Source organism: Mustela lutreola, chromosome 3, assembly GCF_030435805.1.
Source record: "Mustela lutreola isolate mMusLut2 chromosome 3, mMusLut2.pri, whole genome shotgun sequence".
Classification (NCBI taxonomy): domain Eukaryota; kingdom Metazoa; phylum Chordata; class Mammalia; order Carnivora; family Mustelidae; genus Mustela; species Mustela lutreola.
Genome location: NC_081292.1, coordinates 510,965 through 530,493, shown reverse-complemented (window position 1 = coordinate 530,493; position 19,529 = coordinate 510,965). Strand labels below are relative to the sequence as shown.

At 53.9% G+C, this 19,529-nt stretch overlaps 2 protein-coding genes across 4 annotated transcripts; one reads left to right on the top strand and one right to left on the bottom strand.

Moving 5' to 3' along the window:
• Positions 1-133: 133 nt before the first annotated feature.
• On the bottom strand, positions 134-3,218 carry FBXL6 (F-box and leucine rich repeat protein 6). Its single transcript, XM_059165438.1, has 9 exons — positions 2,780-3,218; positions 2,346-2,504; positions 2,120-2,183; positions 1,694-1,825; positions 1,512-1,619; positions 1,312-1,425; positions 982-1,213; positions 649-895; positions 134-384 (listed from the first exon to the last, which is right to left on the bottom strand). Exons 1-9 carry the CDS (start codon positions 3,172-3,174, stop codon positions 234-236), a joined length of 1,602 nt encoding a protein of 533 aa, XP_059021421.1. The 5' UTR covers positions 3,175-3,218; the 3' UTR covers positions 134-233.
• A 71-nt stretch (positions 3,219-3,289) lies between these two features.
• On the top strand, positions 3,290-5,886 carry SLC52A2 (solute carrier family 52 member 2). 3 transcript variants are annotated; one of them, XM_059165448.1, is made up of 5 exons: positions 3,290-3,366; positions 3,967-4,155; positions 4,263-5,130; positions 5,225-5,348; positions 5,456-5,886. In XM_059165448.1, exons 2-5 carry the CDS (start codon positions 4,026-4,028, stop codon positions 5,666-5,668), a joined length of 1,335 nt encoding a protein of 444 aa, XP_059021431.1. In that variant the 5' UTR covers positions 3,290-3,366; positions 3,967-4,025; the 3' UTR covers positions 5,669-5,886. The 3 variants fall into 3 exon arrangements, with proteins under 3 accessions (XP_059021431.1, XP_059021433.1, XP_059021430.1); XM_059165450.1 differs by lacking the exon at positions 3,290-3,366 and adding an exon at positions 3,374-3,502; XM_059165447.1 differs by lacking the exon at positions 3,290-3,366 and adding an exon at positions 3,520-3,648.
• Positions 5,887-19,529: the final 13,643 nt, after the last annotated feature.

The following is a 19,529-nucleotide window of genomic DNA, read 5'->3' as shown; positions in this document are numbered from 1 at the left end:
CCACAGGCAGCCTCAGGCACCCTGGGAGGCCACCCCCACCCTACCCCACAGGCTCTCCGCCAGTTCCAGCCTTAGACGCTTCCCTCAGGTACGAGACCTGTCCTCTCATCCCCACCCGAAGGACCACACAGAGTTCCTAAAATGTTTTATTGTAACAAAACGCTCAATCATCCCGAACACGTAAAGGGTGGAGGGCACCGGTGGCCACCTGAGCGCCCGGGGTCCGGGACTGCCTAGCCAGAGGAGGGGAGGCTGGTAAGCAGCTGCTCGAGGCACCACTGGACTTCCTCCTGGCCTCGGTAGGCCCGTTTCAGGCCCCGAGGGAGGCAGCGGCAGGACTCCAGGTTGAGGTAGAGCAGGCCTGGGCAGCTGCTGATCACAGAGCTGGAGGGGCAGAGCAGGCCATGGGGACCAGAGCCACTGGTTCCTGGAAGACCCGGGCCCTGGCAGGGCTAAGCCAGCATAAGGAGCCCTCTCTGCCCAGGCGCCACGGCTGGCTCTGCCACCCAGAGGCCCCAAGGCCCAAGCCCTGTACCCATGGTGTCCCTAAGGGCCATCCGAAGCAGGGGCCAGCCAATGTGTGCTCCCCTTTGGACCCTCGAAGCTTGCAAGCCAGGCCTCCAAGGGACAGGGGAAGGGGATGCTGACCTGACTGTGCTTGGTGTGACCCGGGTGCCCCTGAGGTTGACAGAGCATAAGGCGGGGGGTGAGCCCCCAGGGGTGGCTGAGAAGGCAGCCAAGGCCTGCTCCAAGTCCTTCTCGCTGAAGCCCTGGCCACTCAGGTCCAGCTCCCGCAGACTGTGGCGCCATTTGTGGGTCAACAGATGGCTGCCCTCTTTGGCCAGAGTCAGCCGGTCGGACATGCCATAGAGGCCCAGGTGAAGCTGTTGTAGCTCTGGAGACAAAGGGTGTTCACGAGCTGTGGGGCGGGCAGGGGGAGCCACACCCGTCCCACCTGGCCAGCACCCAGAGGAAGCGGACCCTGGCACGGCAGATCACACAGGCCAGCCGGTGTGATGCGGGCACAGCCTCGAAGATCCAGCAGGCGCAGACTCGGGGAGCCGTGGAGCAGGCGGCCCAGGGCCTCATCGCTCACAAAGTTGCAGGTGGAGCCGGCAAGGCAGAGCTCCTCGAGGCTGGGGAAGCCCGGGCCGGGAGCCGCCACTCGCCCGGCAGGCTTGGGCAGCCACATCAGGTTCAGCAGCCGCAGCACCTGGAGGGAGTCCCAGGCTGCAGATGGGGAGGGAGGGTGGCAGGCGGGGGAGGCAGGCCATCGGGTACCAGCAGGTGGGAGAGGCGGGGCCTCAGTACCTGCAGCTGGGGGCAGCCCTTCTGCAGGGCCTCCACAGGCAGCTGGAGAGGAGTGCTGTTGCGACTGATGCCGGTGCTCACCTCCAGGACCTGGAGCCGGGGGCAACAGCTGCCCTGCAGAGGGGTCACAGAGCGCAGGCTCAGCGGCCTGGCAGTCCCCGGCTCAGCACTGGGCTCGCCTGTGCCTGCCACCAACCTACCAGCAGCGCACCCAAGATGGCTGTCGTCTGGGAGCTGTAGGTCAGCCACAACTTGCGCATTCGGGGCCCTGCCTCCTCCAGGAAATTCACCACAGCTGTGGACTCCACCTGGGAACCCAGCACATGGGTACCTGTCACTCTGGCCCAGGCTTCTTCAGGACCCCTGGGGACACAGGGCTCACCATGGAGTGCTGTATGTCCAGGCTGTGGAGCTGGGAGCAGGCCTTGGCCAGCATGACCAGAGTGTCGGGGGTCACGCCGTGGCAGTCAGAAAGCTTGAGGAAGGTGAGCCGCGGACAGCACTCGCTAACCAGCTGTGGAAGACAGAGCACCAGCCAAGATTGGGTCTCTGTGGTCCACGAAGGAAAGAAACCAGTGGCCGACGCCAAGCCCTCTCTACTGTCTCAGCTAGGACCTCCTTTCTGCCCTGGAAGGCCAGCACGGGTGCTCCCACTTCTGACACCTCCCTGCTGAAAGAGAAAGGCAAGGAGAACCTGGCAGGCATCCCCATGGGGCCGCTGGGATCTGGGTGCCTGACCCACTGCCTGGAAGTACTGGGCAATCCCCAAGCGTCACGGCTGGTGTGCAGGGCCGCCTAGAGCTCTCACCTTCAAGACAGGGTGTACCTGGGACTTCCAGTGGATGAGGGTCAGCCTCTGGAGCTGGGAGAACCTGGCCGACAGCAGAGGCAGAGCTGCATAGTGTCCCCACGCTGCCCCTTTGTCAGCATCAGCCCATCCCGTCACTTTGGTGTAGGGGACAGAAATGGGCCTGCGGCTTTCTCGGAGCCACAGCAACGAAGCCCGGGAACAAAGAAAGGAGGGGCCGGCTCACCGACTGGGCATCAGCCACTCCAGAGAGGCAAGAAGCTTCTTCTCGGCCTTGGCTCCGCTCTTGGCCGGGCGACCAGCCAGCGGGGGCGACAGGGTCACGGTGTGCCAGAGCGCAGGCTGGGAGGCGGCCTCGTGCCAGCGGCGGCACACGCGTGCAGCCCTGGGGGGGAATCTCAGCTGAGGGGCCGGGCCTTTCGTGGCCGTTGCTGAGCGGGTTTTCTAAGAGGAGAGGCCGGTCACGACGCTGCGGCCACCTCAGCTCAAGGACAGGCCCTGGGGACTCACTGGACGCCCGAGGGACGGTGCCCTCTCGCACGCGTGTGCGAGCGCTTCCCCGGCCACGCGCTCTGCCCCCCACCCCCCGCCTCAGCCACCCGCGGGGCCGGGCAGGAGGTCAGCCCGAGTCCCGCTGCGGCGCTTGACGGGCCCGGGTACCTGCCGAGGAAAGGCATGGGCCCCTCGGCCGCCACCAGCAGCCCGAAAATCTGCAGCAGGATTTCCAGCGGGATGCGGTCGCCCCAGCCCGGGTCGGGCCCCCGCGGCGGCTCCGGAGCGGGCGCCGCTCTAGGCCTGGCCTTGGCGGCCGGGGCGCGGGCCGCGGCGGGCAGCAGCCGCTGAGCGCGGCGGGCCGCCCGTCTTTGCGCGCGGGGGCGGGCCGGCCCGGGGCCCGGCAGCAGCAGCAGCATGCTGTCCGACTGCAGCAGGTGGTACCCGGAGCCGCGGGGCACCAGCCGGTCCCACCACCAGTCCTCGGCCGAGCGAGCCCGCGCCCCGGCCGGCGGGGCGCCCCGCACCCTGCGCCGGGCCCGCCGCGCCGCCCCGGGAGCCATCGCCCCCAGCCCCACGCCCCGGGCCGCCCGCTGCCGCGGAAGAGTCGAGGCCGCCGGAAGGAGGCGGGGCCGCGGGAGGAGGCGGGACCGGAAGCCCTGGCCGCCCCCCCCGTCCGCTCCCCCTTGCGGGGCGGGACTTCCGGCGGCGGGTCCTGCCGGGGACGGGCCGGCCCGCGGCTTCCTCCGGTTCGGGTGAGCTGGCCTTCCCGCTTGGGCGCGCCGGCGTCTCCCAGCCCCACCGGCTCCGGGCTGAGGCCGCGCCCCTGGGCCGCCGCCCGCGACTTCGGAGTGCGGCGAGACGCCGCGCCGTCGGGCGGGGAGCGCGCAGGTGCGGGGTCAGGAGGCGCGGGCAGCGCCGCGCCCCGGGCAGCTCCTCGCCGCCCGCCGGACGCAGCGAGGGCGGGTCCCGGCCCGCCGCTCCCCGCGGAGCCCGACTGCGCTCCGGCTGTCGCGGGTCTCGCAGAAGCAGCACAGGTGTGCGTGGCGCCGTAGCGGTGCCCCGTCCCGGAGTCCGTGTCGTTTGGGGTGAGGGTGGTGGTCTCACCAGCTCAGACCCGACGGTGGAGTCCGTTTTTCCTCGTTTTCCTCTGGGGTCGTGGCTCCGTGGGCCCGGCGTGCCGTCCGGTTGGTTTGGCGCCTGCCATCCCCAGGTTCCCTGGTCCAGGCGGCCGGAGCCTCTTCTGACTCCACTTCTCCGTCTTTGACCTGTGATCCCGCGTGCGTGCCTGTTCCTTTCGAGATGGAAGAGGCCTTCAGTTCCCAGGAGAGCTGAAGCCTTTTCTTTGGGTCTAGGTGGGGAAGAGGAGCGGGCGTGCCCCTGGCCTGTTCTGAAGGGCCCAGCCTTGCGCTGAATGGCAGCACCCGCACTGGGCCGTCAGCTGTGGACCCACCTGCTGGTAGCCCTCTTTGGCATGGGCTCCTGGGCTGCCATCAACGGGATCTGGGTGGAGCTGCCGGTCGTGGTGAAGGACCTTCCGGAGGGTAAGTGGGAGTGGGCAGGGGAGCGGGGCTTCGGTGTGCTCGCGGAGGCCGGTTGCAGCTGCGCCTGGTCTTTTAGCACCTGACTTGGCTTTCTCCCTTCCTGGCAGGTTGGAGTCTCCCGTCATACCTCTCTGTGCTTGTGGCGGTGGGGAACCTGGGTCTGTTGGTGGTGACCCTGTGGAGGCGGCTGGCTCCGGGCAAGAGCGAGCGGGCTCCCATCCAGGTGGTCCAGGCGCTGAGCATAGCGGGCACAGCCCTGCTGGCCCCCCTGTGGCACCATGTGGCCCCAGTCACAGGGCAGCCCCACTCCGTGGCCTTCCTAACGCTGGCCTTGGTGCTGGCACTGGCGTGCTGTGCCTCTAACGTCACTTTCCTGCCCTTCTTGAGCCACCTGCCACCTCCCTTCTTGCGCTCCTTCTTCCTGGGTCAGGGCCTCAGTGCCCTGCTGCCCTGCGTGCTGGCCCTTGTGCAGGGCGTAGGCCACCTTGAATGTTTGCCATCTCCCACCAATGGCACCCTCTGGCTCCCCCACGACTTCCCAGAGCGTTTTCCCGCCAGCACCTTTTTCTGGGTGCTGACCGCTCTTCTGGTCACTTCGGCCGCCGCCTTCCAGGGTCTCCTGCTGTTACTGCCAACCCCGCCATCTGCACCCACAGGGGGTCCGGGATCTGGCCTGCGGGCGAGGGCCCCAGCGGTGGAGGAGGAGGAAGAGGCCTCACCACTGCAGGAATCACCGAGCCGAGCAGCACGCACCACTCCCAGCCCAGACGCTGAGACCCAGCGGCTGCTCTCTGTCCACAGAGCCTGCCTGTTGGGCCTGCTGGCCGTCACCAATGCGCTGACCAATGGTGTGTTGCCTGCGGTGCAGAGCTTTTCCTGCTTGCCCTACGGCCGCCTGGCCTACCACCTGGCCGTGGTGCTGGGCAGTGCTGCCAACCCCCTCGCCTGCTTTCTGGCCATGGGCGTGCTCTGCAGGTACTCAAAGGTCCCCGAGCTCTTAGGGGTAGAGTTTAGGGATGGGGGCTGGGTCTGGGTGCAGCCAGCCCTGAGCTTCTGCTCCCCCCTGCAGGTCTCTGGCAGGGCTGGGTGGTCTCTGTGTGCTGGGTGTGCTCCTCGGGGCCTACCTGATGGCACTGGCAGTCCTGAGCCCTTGCCCACCCCTGGTGGGCACCTCTACAGGAGTGGTCCTTGTGGTAAGTACACTGGGGACACCGAAGCAAAGAGGGCTGCGGTGGGGAGGGGTTTCCCCCAGGGCAGGGAGCCCCTCGTGCTCTCCTGCTTCTGTGTTCGCCCTCCCCAGGTGCTGTCATGGGTGCTGTGCCTGGGTGCGCTGTCCTATGTGAAGGTGGCTGCCAGCTCCCTGCTGCACAGCGGCGGCCGGCCGGCACTGCTGGCAGCTGGCGTGGCCATCCAGGTGGGCTCCCTGCTCGGGGCTGTTGCCATGTTCCCTCCCACCAGCATCTTTCACGTGTTCCGCAGCGGGACGGACTGTGTGGACCAGTGTAGCTCCTAAGCCTAGGCAGCTGGAGGACCGAGATGCCCCAGCGCCCGCATCCCCAGGGGCCTCCTCACACGTGGGCTCACTCTTGGACACCTGTACACTCCACAGCAGACGCTGGTCAGAGTGGGGACCACAGAACAGTCCCAGAGCCAGGGCCCAGCTAGGGCTGTGGGCTTGGCCCCGAATCTGGAACCTGTGTGGGGTTTGCACAATAAATCACTGTTACTCCATGGGTCCGAGTAGTTAACTTCTGTAGCCCCTTTCTGTGCAGAGAGACCTCTGCTGAGCTGCAGTGGTGACTTGAACCGTTTGTTGAGCAGGGGTCCCCCCGCCCCCCACCCCCCAGCTGGCTGCTCTCATAGGTCCTGGGGTTGTGCCCTCTGAGCCCTGGACTCTTGCTCCCCATCCCTCCATAGCTTTTTGGAACTCCCCCCAGAGGACGGGTCATGGTCGGCAGAGGTAGCGCGGTGTCGGCCCAACAGCAGCTCACCCAGGGTCTCCCGCTGAGTGGTGAGGCTTCGGCCCATCTGGGCCACTGCTCTGTACGCGCATCCGGGCTGTGTGGGCTGGGCCAGCTGGGCGTGAGGGTCAGACAGGACAGGCTGTCTCTGTTTTGGTGACCTGGCAATGGTAGTGTGTGTTTCTTTGTGAGAGGGTCCTGCCAGGGGGCTTATGTCTGGGCCTTCCTGCAGGATCCAGGCATAGAAGAGGCTCAGTGAGTCGGCTTAGAAGAGACTGGGGTATAAGCTGCCAGCCAGTTTAGGGATCCGTCTGGTCAGGAGCACTGCTGCCTTCCCTGAGCCACAGGTGTCTAGTTTCTGGCTCCTTCTGTGATCAAATGTATGAATGGCCCATATGCTTTTTTTCTCCCTGGGCTTCTGACAAGTCCTGTCCCTGAGCAGCGCCCACTCAACGCAGCCTGGGAGAGCAGTCTGGGCCTCCGCTTGGCTAGTGTCTGCGGGGGCCAGAGCAGTAGCACCGATTGCAGTCTGTGCTGAACGGGGTGCTTCTGTACAGAGGGCTGGAGGGGACTGGAAGGAGTGCCGAAGCCGGGCAAGGGGCAGGCAGGGACTCGGAGGATCGGGATGGAAGTGCGGTGACCAGAGGCTCAGGCTTCTTTTTTTGTTGTTTTTTAAAGATTTTATTTATTTATTTGACAGACAGAGATCACAAGTAGGCAGAGAGGCAGGCAGAGAGGAGGAAGCAGGCTCCCCGCAGAGCAGAGAGCCCGATGCGGGGCTCGATCCCAGGACCCTGAGATCATGACCTGAGTGGAAGGCAGCGGCTTAACCCACTGAGCCACCCAGGCGCCCCGAGGCTCAGGCTTCTGCCCCCTCCTCTGGACTTGCTGGGCAGGCCAGAAGCAGAGGCCCATGAGACGGGCTCCACAGGGGAGGCAGGACACCTGAGCTGCGATCTGGTGTGACTGGTCTGGCGCTGAAACCCTGTTCTTCGGTGGGGGCTCGAAAAGTGGCTCCTCCCCCGCCTGCCGCAAGCCCTTCCCACCATTGTTCCGGTCTCCGGAATGCCCTTTTCAAACTTGAGAAGCTGCCTGTCCTTGACTTGGCCTGCATATGGGCCTTTGAAGGTCTCCTTCCCACCCTGGCAGGACCTGCTGGGCAGGAGAGTAGGAAGAACCCCAGGCCCTGAACGCCGGAGCCTCTGCTCTGGGCCTGCATCAAGTATGGGGACAGTCCAGGCTCCCAGGTGGCTCCGACACAGCCCAGTTCTGAGGACAGGGGCCGGCCTGCCTGCCAGGTCCCAGCCTCCCAAGTTGCTGATGGCCTGGAGAAGGAGCCGAGGCAATGGGGGGTTCACATGGCTGTTTGCTTTTGGGAGTCCGGGCTGGTGGGCGGGTGTGAGCTGCAGAGAAGCTGTCTTTGGTGGTGGCGAGTGGAGAGGTTCAGAGGGAGGAGGTGAGGACATGCGCTGGAGTGGAGTGGCCGCGGGCCTTGGCACACCCCTTCCCTGGGCACACACTCTGCCCTCATCCCCCGGCACCCTCCCCTGCCCACATGGGCTGGAGCTGGTGGAGCTGCCTCCCAGTTCCTGCCCTTTTGTCAGGAAATGATCATAGGAGCCTCTAACCTGCCCACATGTGCATTTGTGCCTGGCCCAAGGGCCACAGAGGAGTCAGGCCCCGTGGGACATCCCCGTCTCCTGGAAGCGGGGGGGGGGGGGGGCAGGTGGCCCTGAACCTCAGGCCAGGGCCGGAGGTGGACAATTTAAGGAAGCCACTGCCCTTAGAAGCCTCGGGGGCCTTCCTGTCAGTGCCTTGTAGGAAATAAGGGGAGGGAGATGCTGAAGGGCCAAGTTCTTGACACACCCGGCGCACCCTTCCTGCGCGTGGCTGTCCAGCTCTGAGCTGGGTCACCAGGGCACCCCCACGGCCAGCTGGACAGCAGGTGGCCCACGACTCAGGCTCCCAGTCCCGTCCAGAGAGTCTCAAAAACCCAGGGCTGGGGGCAGTCTGAAGGAGACCCCAGAGGGGAGGCAGTGGCCAAGGCAGGCCCTTTGGCACCTGGCTGTCCACAGACAATGCCCCCCTGGGGAAGGGCAAGACGTGAGCGACAGGCCCACCAAGGCCCTGTCCCAACCCGAGGCTCCTGGAATCAGAGCCGGGCTAGCTAGGGTGTGGCCTGCCCCATGCCGCTTCCTTTCCCAGGTGTGTGGCCACCTCACCTGCGGCTGAATCTGTGCGTGTCTGGACCAGGCTCGCCTGGCTTTGGTGGAATGACTAAAGGTCCTCTGGTTCTCAGCCTGTTGGAGTCCCTAAGGTGTGACTTCCAATCTGGTTGAAGGTATGATAATGCCTGGCTGGTGAAATGGTTGTGTCCTGCCATTAGATTCTGCTCAGGGCCCCCACTGCATGGCTTGGGGACACAGGACAGGGGTCCTCTAAGGGGCTTCCTCCTCTCCATGGAATTCAAAGGGACCTCCTGGCTCTGTGGCACCAGAAAATGGGAATGCGGGAGCCTCTGGGACCCTGGCCAGTGACCGAGGGCAGGTCATCAGCCGTTTGGAGTCAGCCGCTCTGGCCATGCCCACCCCGTCTCAGGGATGCTAAGTGCCTGAGGCCACAGGGCCCCTTAGGGCCTCCCCACTGCAAGCACCGGCCTCCTCCTCTCCGTCGCTCCTTCCAGGGGGCTTGGAGGCTGCTAGGGTTCCGATGGGGTGCTCATCGCAGGGCCCCGCCCCTGCCCTCTGGTTGGTGGGTGACCCAGACGGTCCAGTCATGGTGTCCATCATCCCGCCCACAGCGACTGAACTAGGGGGCCGCTGCTCCTGTGGAGCAGCTCAAGGTCTACCACGACATCTGTCTTACGGTGTTAGTCATCCCGAAAGCTATGACAAGCTACCCAAACTGCTCCTGGAGCACACCTGAGAATGAAGGCACCCCAGAGGCAAGCAGGGTGAGGGGTGGAGGGGGCGGAGCCCAGAAAACATCCTGGGATCACCTGCATCTGGTTGCACCTACGCTGATCTCTGGACGTCCAGTCACAAGGGCCCGCGGCATCTTGCTTGCTGAAGCGAGGTGAGTTGATTGCCCCGTGTCCCCCCCCCAAGGGAATGGTGACTCTTGCCTCCCTGAGACATTCAGGACAGTTCAGACCTTCGGACACCCGGCGCTGGTCCATCTTTCCTTGCCTGGGGCGAGTCGGTCATTCTCGTGGCAACACTCCCTGTCATCCTCCCCATGACCGTTCCCTCTCCTGGGCCTCCACCTCCAGTTCCCTAGCACAGTGGTTCCCTGACCCGCTCCTGCGAGGGAGAGTTCAGAACTTTCTAGACAGGGTCGGGCTGCTCTCAGGGGAAGTTCCTTTGTGTCCGCATAACCGTATGCGCATGTTCATTTGGTGACAGACGCGTGCAAACAACTTCAGAGTTTCCATCGCTTTGCAGAGGTGGTGGAAAAACTGAGCTAATTTAAAAGCAGGTTAGAAAGGATTTCCTACCTAGTCTCCCCGCCCCTCCCCAGCCTCCCTAAATGTTCCCTTTGTTGTTTTCTTTTTAAAGTAGGCCCCACGCCCAGCACAGGGCCTGCATTCACGACCCTGAGATCAAGGCCCGAGCTGAGATCAAGAGCCACCCAGGCGCTCCTGAACGTTTGTTCTGTGGCTGGCACCGCTCTGAGCGGAGTGGGTGGTGCGACTGCAGACGGTGGAGCGCCAACCCTGCGAGCAGGTCTCTGGGAAGGCAGGCCACCAGCCTGGGGAAGGCATGAGAGCACAGGGCAGAGGAGAGAAGGTGTTCATACCTGGGGCCAAAGAATGGAGACAGGAAAAGAAAGCAGGTGCCCCGCAAAGCCAGGGATCGGGAGCCTCCGCTCAAGAGCAGACCCGGGGAAGGGCCCTTGTGATGAGGCCGCCGGGGATTCCCCTCGGGCGCGGGGGAGCTGGGGGGAGCTGGCAGTGAGGCCAGCTTGGGGCTGGGAGCCTGGAGCCAGTCATCCTCTCACTGAGGTCTCCACGGCGAGCAGCGGGCGGGCTTCTCTGTGTTGAAAGTGGCTGTCCTGGCTGGCTGGGTGGGTCCCTCTCCAAAGCAGTGTCATGGCACCTGTCTAGGGCTCCTGACCTGAAGGACATCACACTTCTCTTTGAAGATTTTATTTATTCATTTGACAGAGATCACAAGTAGGCAGAGAGGCAGGTATTGAAAGAGGGAGGGGGAAGCAGGCTCCCCGCTGAGCAGAGAGCCCGATCTGGGGCTCGATCCTGGGACCCAGGATCATGACCTGAGCCGAAGGCAGAGGCTTAACCCACTGAGCCACCCAGGCGCCCCAAGGACATCATACTTCTTTATTTTTCCAAATGAAGAGGCCCCTTCCCTCTCCCCTCCACCCACCAAGCCAGAGGTCTCCCAAGCTCCGCTAGCCCCGGCCTCCCCCCTCCCTGGCTGTGCTGGGAGCACAGGGCTCAGAGCGGGGCCGGGGTGGGCGGGCGTCCAGCCCTGGGAGACACCCATCAGAGCGGGTGCTGGAGCATACTGGGGGGACTTGAGCAGGGGGACCTTAGGGCCAGAACCTTGAGGAATTGGGGCCTGAGGATGTGGCAGATGGGGACTGAGGTTAGGGTTAAGTTTTGGCTGAAGTGAGAGGACACTGGACAGTAGCTCAAATCCACATTAAAAATAAAGAGCACTGGAAAAGGTGACTACGAACCTTTGTACAAAATTGTACAAATGTACAAAATTCCATATTCGGGCATTTTTGTCTTTTTAACTTTTTCTTGTCCTATCTGATTAAAAATATAACTGCATGAAACAGTAATCATTAAACTATGTTGATGGATCTATAAGATATAAACATGTAATCTGTATGACAGTAATAGGGAAGAGTACGGAATGGAGATACGCAAGAGCAAATAGAGGAGTGACGTTCATGTATATCACTGAAGTGAGGCTGTGTTAATAAGAACCGGACAGTTATAATGAAGACGTTTAATTTAATTCTCAGGAAATCACCAAGAAAATAACAACAACAAAAAACTAGTAAGAGAAATTACAAGAAAATTGAAATAGTACACTAGAAAATATCTGTTTAGCACAAAAGGTTGTGATGGAGGAAAAGAAGAACAAAAAGATAAGACATATATTTTATTATTTTTATTATTATTATTTTTTTAAGTAGACTCCACCCCAATGTGGGGCTTGAACTCAAACCCTGACATCAGAAGTTGGTTGCTCTACTGACTGAGACCTAGGACATACAGAAAACACAGCAAAATGACAGATGTAAATTTTACCTGATCAGTCAGTACATTAAATGTAAATGAGTTACCCACAGAATGGATTTTAAAAATGATTCTTATATGTGCAGCTCTTAGATCTTGGGGTTGTGATTTAAAGCCCTGAGTTGTGTATAAATATTAAACTTAAAAAATTAAATGATGGGGCGCCTGGGTGGCTCAGTGTGTTAAAGCCTCTGCCTTCGGCTCAGGTCATGATCTCAGGGTCCTGGGATCGAGTCCCACATTGGGTTCTCTGCTCAGCGGGAGCCTGCCTCCCCCTCTCTCTGCCCGCCTCCCCACCTACTTATGATCTCTCTCTGTCAAATAAATAAATAAAATCTTTTTTAAAAAATTAAAAAATAGGAAAGATATTCCATGCAAACAGTAACCAAAAGAGCTGGAGTGATGCCTGGATGGCTCAGTCGGGTGACTGACTCTTGATTTCAGCTCAGGTCATGATCTCAGGGGCGTTGTGCCTCTCCTGCTCCTTCCCCATCTCATGCTGGCTCACTCTCTCTCTCTCAAATAAAATCTTTTTAAAAAGGGGGGGTGCGCCTGTGTGGTTCAGTGAGTTAAGGCCTCTGCCTTCAGCTCAGATAATGATCTCGGGGTCCTGAGATTGAGCCTCACATCGGGCTCTGCTCAGCCGGGAGCCTGCTTCCCCCCTCTCTCTGCCTGCCTCTCTGCCTGCTTGTGATCTCCGTCAAATAAATAAGTAAAATCTTTTAAAAAGTTAAAAAAAATAGCTGGAGTAGCTATACTGATTTCAGACAAAATAGACTTTAAGGCAAAAATGGTTACTTGAGACAAAAGGACATTTTAAATTAATTAAATTTAAAAATTAAATTTAAAAATAAATTTTAAAAATTTAAATTAATTAAAAGGTGAAACCAGAAATAATTTACTAACATATATGCACTTAACAGAGTCAAAACATATACTGAAAACCTTACAGAATTGAAGGGAGGGGCGCCTGGGTGGCTCAGGGGGTTAAGCCTCTGCCTTCAGCTCAGGTCAGGATCTCGGAGTCCTGGGATCAAGCCCCACATCGGGCTCTCTTGTGGAGAGCGACACTCTCTGCTCAGTGGGGAACCTGCTTCCCCCTCTCTCTCTGCCTGCCTCCCTGCCTACTTGTGATCTCTCTCTCTCTCTCTGTTAAATAAAGAAACAAAATCTTTAAAAAAAAAAAAAAAAGATTGAAGGAGAAATGAATAATTCAGGAATAACATTTGTAGATTTTAATACCCTGCTTACAATAATGGGTAAAACAACTAAACCAGAATATCAACAAGAAATTGAATATTTAAAAAACAGAATAATCCAAGCAGACCTAAATGACTTTTTTAAAACAATCCACCAGAAGTGCCTGGGTGACTCAGTTAAGCTTCTGCCTTTGGCTTAGGTCATGACCCCAGGGTCTTGGGGTCTTGACCCCAAGTCGGGCTCCCTGCTCAATGGAGAGCCTGCTTCTCTTTCTCCCTCTGCTCCTCCTCCCCCCACTCATGGTCGGTCTCTCTCTCTCTCTCTCTCTCTCTCACTGTATTTCAAACAAACAAATAAAATCTTTAAAATAAAATAAAACAAACCACCCAACAACAGCATAATACATACTGCTTTCTGGTGCACATAGGATATTCTACAGCACAGATCATATGTTAGTCCATAAAACAAGTCTCAATAAATTTAGAAGGACTGGAATCTTACAGAACATGTTCTTTGACCACAAGTTAGAAATAGCAAAAACTTAGAAATTAAAAATCAGGAATAGAAGGAAAGTTGGGAAATCCACAAATATGTGGAAAAGAAAAAATACACTTCTGCATAACCAATGGGCCAAAGAAGAAGTCACAAGGGAAATTAGAAAATACTTTGATATGAATGAAAATAAACACACCACAGGGAGGCCTGGGTGGCTCAGTCAGTTAAGCATCTGGCTCAGGCCATGATCTCAGGGTTGCGAGATGGAGCTGTGAATGGGGCTCTGCCGTGGGCGTGGAACCTGCTCAAGATTGTCCTCTCTGCCCCTCCGCTCTACCTCTCCAAGAAGAAATTAATACACCACATACATGTAAAGATACAGTGAAAGGAATGTCGAGACAGATTTTGAGCTGTAAACTCCTGTAGTTAGAAGAAAAGTATCAAATCAGGTGTGCCTGGGTGGCTTAGTTAAGTGTCTGCCTTCAGCTCAGGTCATGATCCTGGGGTCCTGGGATTGAGCCCCATGTTGGACTCCCAGCTCAGTGGGGAGCCTGCTTCTGCCTCTCCCTCTGCCTCTCCCCTCCCCCCTCTCTCTGTCAAAATAAGTAAATAAAATCTTACAAAATATGTCAAATCAATAACCTTCATTTCTACTTTAAGAAATCAGAAAAAGAAGAGCAAACTAAACCCAAAACAAGCAGAAGGGAGAAAATAATAAAGATTAGTGCAGAAATAAATGAAATATAAAGTAGAAAGTCAATAGAGAAAATCAACAGTTGGTTCTCTGAAAAGATTTAAAAAATTGACAAACTTTTAGCTAGACTGACCAAGAAGAAAAGACAAAATTCAAATTGCTAAAATCAAGAATGAAAAATGAGACATTGCTACTGAACTTACAGAAATCAAAAGGATTAAAGGGTAATATTATGGGGGTGCCTGAGTCACTCGGTGGGTTAAAGCCTCTGCCTTCAGCTCAGGTCATGATCCCAAGGTCCAGGATCGAGCCCCGCATCGGGGGTCTCTGCTCAGCGGGGAGCCTGCTTCTCTCTCTCTCTCTGCCTGCCTCTCTGCCTACTTGTGATCTCTGTCAAATAAATAAATAAAATCTTAAAAAAAAAAAATGCAAGAGAAAAGAAAACAGTTACATAAATGGGTAACCCCATAAAGCTATCAGAGGATTTTTCAGAAGAAACTTTGCATATACTGAAAACCTTACAGAATTGAAGGGAGGGGCGCCTGGGTGGCTCAGTTGGTTGAGCAGCTGCCTTCGGCTCAGGTCATGATCCCAAGGTCCTGAGATTGAGCCCCACATCAGGCTCCCTGCTCAACAGGAAGCCTGCTTCTCCCTCTCCCACTCCCTCTGCTTGTGTTCCCTCTCGCTGTGTCTCTCTCTGTCAAATAAATAAATAAATAGAATCTTTATTTTAAAAAGTACTAAAAAACATATTAACAAGGTTGTGGATACAAGATTGATATACAGAAATCTGTTGTCTTTATATACTAGCCATGAACAACTTGAAGAGAAATTATGAAAAAAAAATCATTTACTATAGCATCAAAAATAATTAAATACTTGGAAATGAATTTAACCAAAAAAAGTACAAAACTTATATACTGAGTACTATAAAACATTGAAAAAAATTAAAGAAGATGCGGGCGCCTGGGTGGCTCAGTGGGTTAAGCCGCTGCCTTCGGCTCAGGTCATGATCTCAGGGTCCTGGGATCGAGTCCCGCATCGGGCTCTCTGCTCAGCGGGGAGTCCGCTTCCTCCTCTCTCTCTCTCTGCCTGCCTCTCTGCCTACTTGTGATCTCTGTCTGTCAAATAAATAAAATCTTTAAAAAAAAAAAAAAATTAAAGAAGATGCAAGAATTTGGGGTGCCTGGGTGGCTCAGTCAGTTGAGCATCTGACTCTTGATTTCAGCTCAGGTCGTGATCTTGGGGCCATGAGATTGAGCCCTGTGTCAGACTTGTGCTCAGCTTGGAGTCTGCTAGAGATTCTCTCTCTCTCTCTCTCTCTCTCTCTCTCCCTCTCTCCTTCTGCCCTACCCTCAAATAAATAAATAAATCTTAAAACAAAACAAAACAAAACTTGGGCACCTGGGTGACTCATTCTGTTAAGCATCTGCCTTTGGCTCAGGTCATGATACCAGGGTCCTGGGATTGCGTCCAACATCAGGCTCTCTGCTCAGCAAGGTTCCTGCTTCTCCCTCTCCCTCTGCTTGCTGCTCCCCTGCTAGTGCTCTTTCTCTTTATCTCTCTGTTGGATAAATGGATAAAATATTTTAAAAATAAAAAGAAAATTAAAATAAAGACTCAGGTTAATGGAAACAGATTCCATGTTCATGGATCCTAAGGTTTAATATTGTTAAGATGGCATCACTCTCCACACTGATAGACAGGTTCAAGAAATTCCTATCAAAATTCAAAGGGTTTTTAATGCAGAAATCAACAAGCTGATCCTAATATTCATAACAAGATGCAAAAGATGTAGAATAGCCAAAATAATCTTTAAAAATAAAGTTGGAAGAATCACTCACACTTTCCAATTACAAAACCTGGCACAGAGCTACACTAATCAATACTGAGCAGTACTGGGGTGCCTGGCTGTCTCAGTTGGTAGAATATAGGGTCTTAGATCTCTGGGTCATGAGCTCAAGCCCCATGGTGGGCATAGAGATTACTTAAAAAAAAAAAAAAAAAAAAGCTGGGCAATACTAGTACCGATGTAAGGATAGACATGAGGGCAATGAAATGGAATCAGGAGTTCTGAAAGAGATATTATACTTATGTAATGATTACGGTTAATTGATTTTTCACAAGGTGCCAAGAGAGAGCAGGAGATGTAGCTGAATTTCCTAAAACATAGGAACAGACACAGAGAGTTAGATGAAATGAGGAGACAGAGTAAGATGTCCCAAATGAAAGAATGGGACAAACCATAGCAAGATACCTAACAAAAGAGAGGTAAGTAATATGACTGATAGAGAATTTAAAGTAATGGCCATAAAGATACTCACCAGAATGGAGAAGAGAGTGGAGAATCTCAGTGAGACCCTCAACAAAGAAATAGAAGACATGAAAAAGAACCGATTGGAGATGAAGAACTCAATAACTGAAATTAAAAATACACTAGAGGGAATAAACAGTAGATTAGAGGAAACAGAAGAACAGATCAGTCACTTAAAGGACAAAGGAACAGAAAGTCACCAAGCTGAACAGCAAAAAGAAAAATGAATAATAAAAACTGGCTAATGGAACAGGTTAAGGGAACTCAGCCCATCATCCAGTGTGACAACATTCACATCATAGGAGTTCCAGAAGGAGAAGAGAGAGAAAAGGAGAAAGAGGGACGCCTGGGTGGCTCAGTTGGTTAGGCAGCTGCCTTCGGCTCAGGTCATGATCCCAGCGTCCTGGGATCGAGTCCCACATCCGGCTCCTTGCTCCGCAGGGAGCCTGCTTCTCCCTCTGACTCTGCCTTCCACTCTGTCTGCCTGTGCTCACTCTCACTCGCTCTCTCTCTCTGACAAATAAATAAATAAAATCTTTAAAAAAAAGAAAAGAAAATTTATATGAAGAAATACTAGCTGAAAACTTCCTGAATCTGGGAAAGGAAACAGAAATCCAGATATAGGAGACACAGAGTCTCCAACAAAATCAAACCAACGCAGTCCACACCAAGACACATAGTAATTAAAATAGCAAAAAGTAGAGTGCCTGGGTGGCTCAGCTGTTAAGCAGCTGCTTTCAGCTCAGGTCATGATCCCAGGGTCCTGGGATCAAGTCCCACACTGTTGTGGGAGCTCCCTGCTCCATAGGAAGCCTGCATCTCCCTCTCCCACTCACTCTGCTTGTGTTCCCTCTCTTGCTGTGTGTCTCTCTCTGCTAAAAAAAATAAGTAAAATCTTTTTAAAAAATAGTAAAAAGTAATGATAGAGACTTTAAAAGCAAGAGAAGAGATGGGGAGCGTGAGTGGCTCAGTGGGTTAGGCCTGTGCCTTTGGCTCAGGTTGTGATCTCAGGGTCCAGGGATTGAGCCCCATGTCGGGCTCTCTGCTTGGCAGAGAGCCTGCTTCCCTTCCCCTCTCTCTGCCTGCTTGTGTTCTCTGTCAAATAAATAAGTAAAATCTTAAAAACAAAACAAAAAAAAAGGCAAGAGAAAAGAAAACAGTTACATAAATGGGTAACCCCATAAAGCTATCAGAGGATTTTTCAGAAGAAACTTTGCATAGCGGAAGAGAGTGGCATGATATATTCAATGTGCTGATAGGAAAAAAACCTGCAGCCAAGAATACTCATCCAGCGTGCAGAATAGAAGGAAAGATAAGTTTCCCAGACAAAATAAGTTCAAGGAATTCATCACCACTAAGCCAGCTCAACAAGAGATGAGTGGAAAGAAAATATCATAACAGTAAGAAAAGTAGGAAGCACAAAAGCAGTAAAATTAAGTATCTCTCTAAAAGTCTGTCAATGGATTCACAAAACAAAAGGATGTAAAGTATGATACCATATACCTAAAACTTGGGGGGAGGCAGGTAAAGAATTGTTTCAACTTAAGTGACCATCAATTTAATATAGACTGCTACATGTAGAAGAGGTTATACACAGACCTAATGGTAAACACAATTCAAAATCTGTAATGGGGGCACCTGGGTGCCTCAGTGGGTTAAAAGCCTCTGTCTTCACCTCAGGTCATGATCCCAGGATCCTGGGATCCAGCCCCACATTGGGCTCTCTGCCTGCTTCTCTGCCTACTTGTGATCTCTGTCTGTCAAATAAATAAATAAAATATTTTTCAAACAAAAGCTCTGTAATGGATACATGCAAAATAAAGAGAAAGGAATCCAAGTATGTCACTAGGGAAAGCCACTAAGGAAAGCCAGCAAACCATGAGACAAGAGAACAAGAGAAGAAAGGAACAGAGAACAACCATAAAACAAAACAACAGTAAAACAAGTACCAAAATGGCAGTAAGTACATACTTGTCAATAATTCCTTTGAATGCAAATGGACTAAACAATCAAAATACATAAGATGATGGAATGGACAAAAAGGCAAGACCCACCTATATGCTGCCTATAAGAGACTCATTTCAGACCTAAAGACACCTGCAGATTGAAAGTGAATGGATGGGAAAGTATTATTGTGCAATGGAAGGGAAAGGAAAGCAGGGTAGCAATACTTATATCAAACAAAATAGACTTTTTCATTTTTTTAATTACTTAATTAATTTATTTGACAGAGAGAGACACACACACAGTGAGAGAGGGAACACAAGCAAGGGAAGTAGGAGAGGGAGAAGCAGACTCCCTCTGGGCAGGGAGCCTGACACGGGGCTCAATCCCAGGACACTGGGATCATGACCTGAGCCAAAGGCAGATGCTTAATGGTCTAAGCCACCCAGGCATCCCAAAAATAGACTTTTTTTTTTTTTTAAGATTTTATTTATTTATGTGACAGAGAGAAAATCACAAGTAGGCAGAGAGGCAAGCAGGGGTGGGGGAAGCAGTCTCCCCGCTGAGCAGAGAGTCTGATGTGGGGCTCAATCCCAGGACCCTGAGATCATGACCCGAGCCGAAGGCAGTGGCTTAACCCACTGAGCCACCCAGGCGCTCCCCCCAAAATAGACTTTTTTAAAAATATATTTTGTTTATTTTTGAGAAAGAGAGAGTGCATGAGCACAAGAAGGGAAAGGGGTAGAAGGAGGAGCAAACTCCCTACTGAGCAGGGACCCCCAGCACTGCCCGATGCGGGACTCGATCCCCGGACTCTGGGATCATGACCTGAGCCAAAGACTGGTGCTTAACCCTGCCCAACAAAATAGATTTTAAAGCAAAGACTCAACAAGAAACAAAGGACACTATATAAACCATAAAGGGGACAATCTAACAATAAGATATAATAGTTGTAAATATTTATGCACCCACCATGGGAGCACCCAAATACATAAAACACCTAATAGTAAACATACAGAAAGTAAATCATAGTAATGAAATAATAGTAGGTGACTTCAACACCCCACTTAATGTCAACAGACAGCTCATCCGAACAGAAAATCAACAAGGAGATAGCGGCTTGCATGATACAGTGGACCAGACGGATCTGACAAATGTATTCGGAACATCCCATCTTAAGACAGTGGAATCCACATTATTTTCAAGTGCAAATGGAACATTCTCCAGAATGATCACATACTGGGTCATATAACAAGTTTCAACAAATCTAAAAACACTGAAGTTATACCATGTATCTTTCCCAAACACATTGCTGGAAAACTAGAAATCAACCGCATGGAAAAATCTGGAAAGAGCACAAATACATGGAAGTTATATAACATGCTACTAACCAACAAGTGGGGCAAGTAAGAAATCAAAGAAGAAATTTAGAAAACACATGGAGAGGGCGCCTGGGTGGCTCAGTGGGTTGGGCCTCTGTGTTGGCTCAGGTCA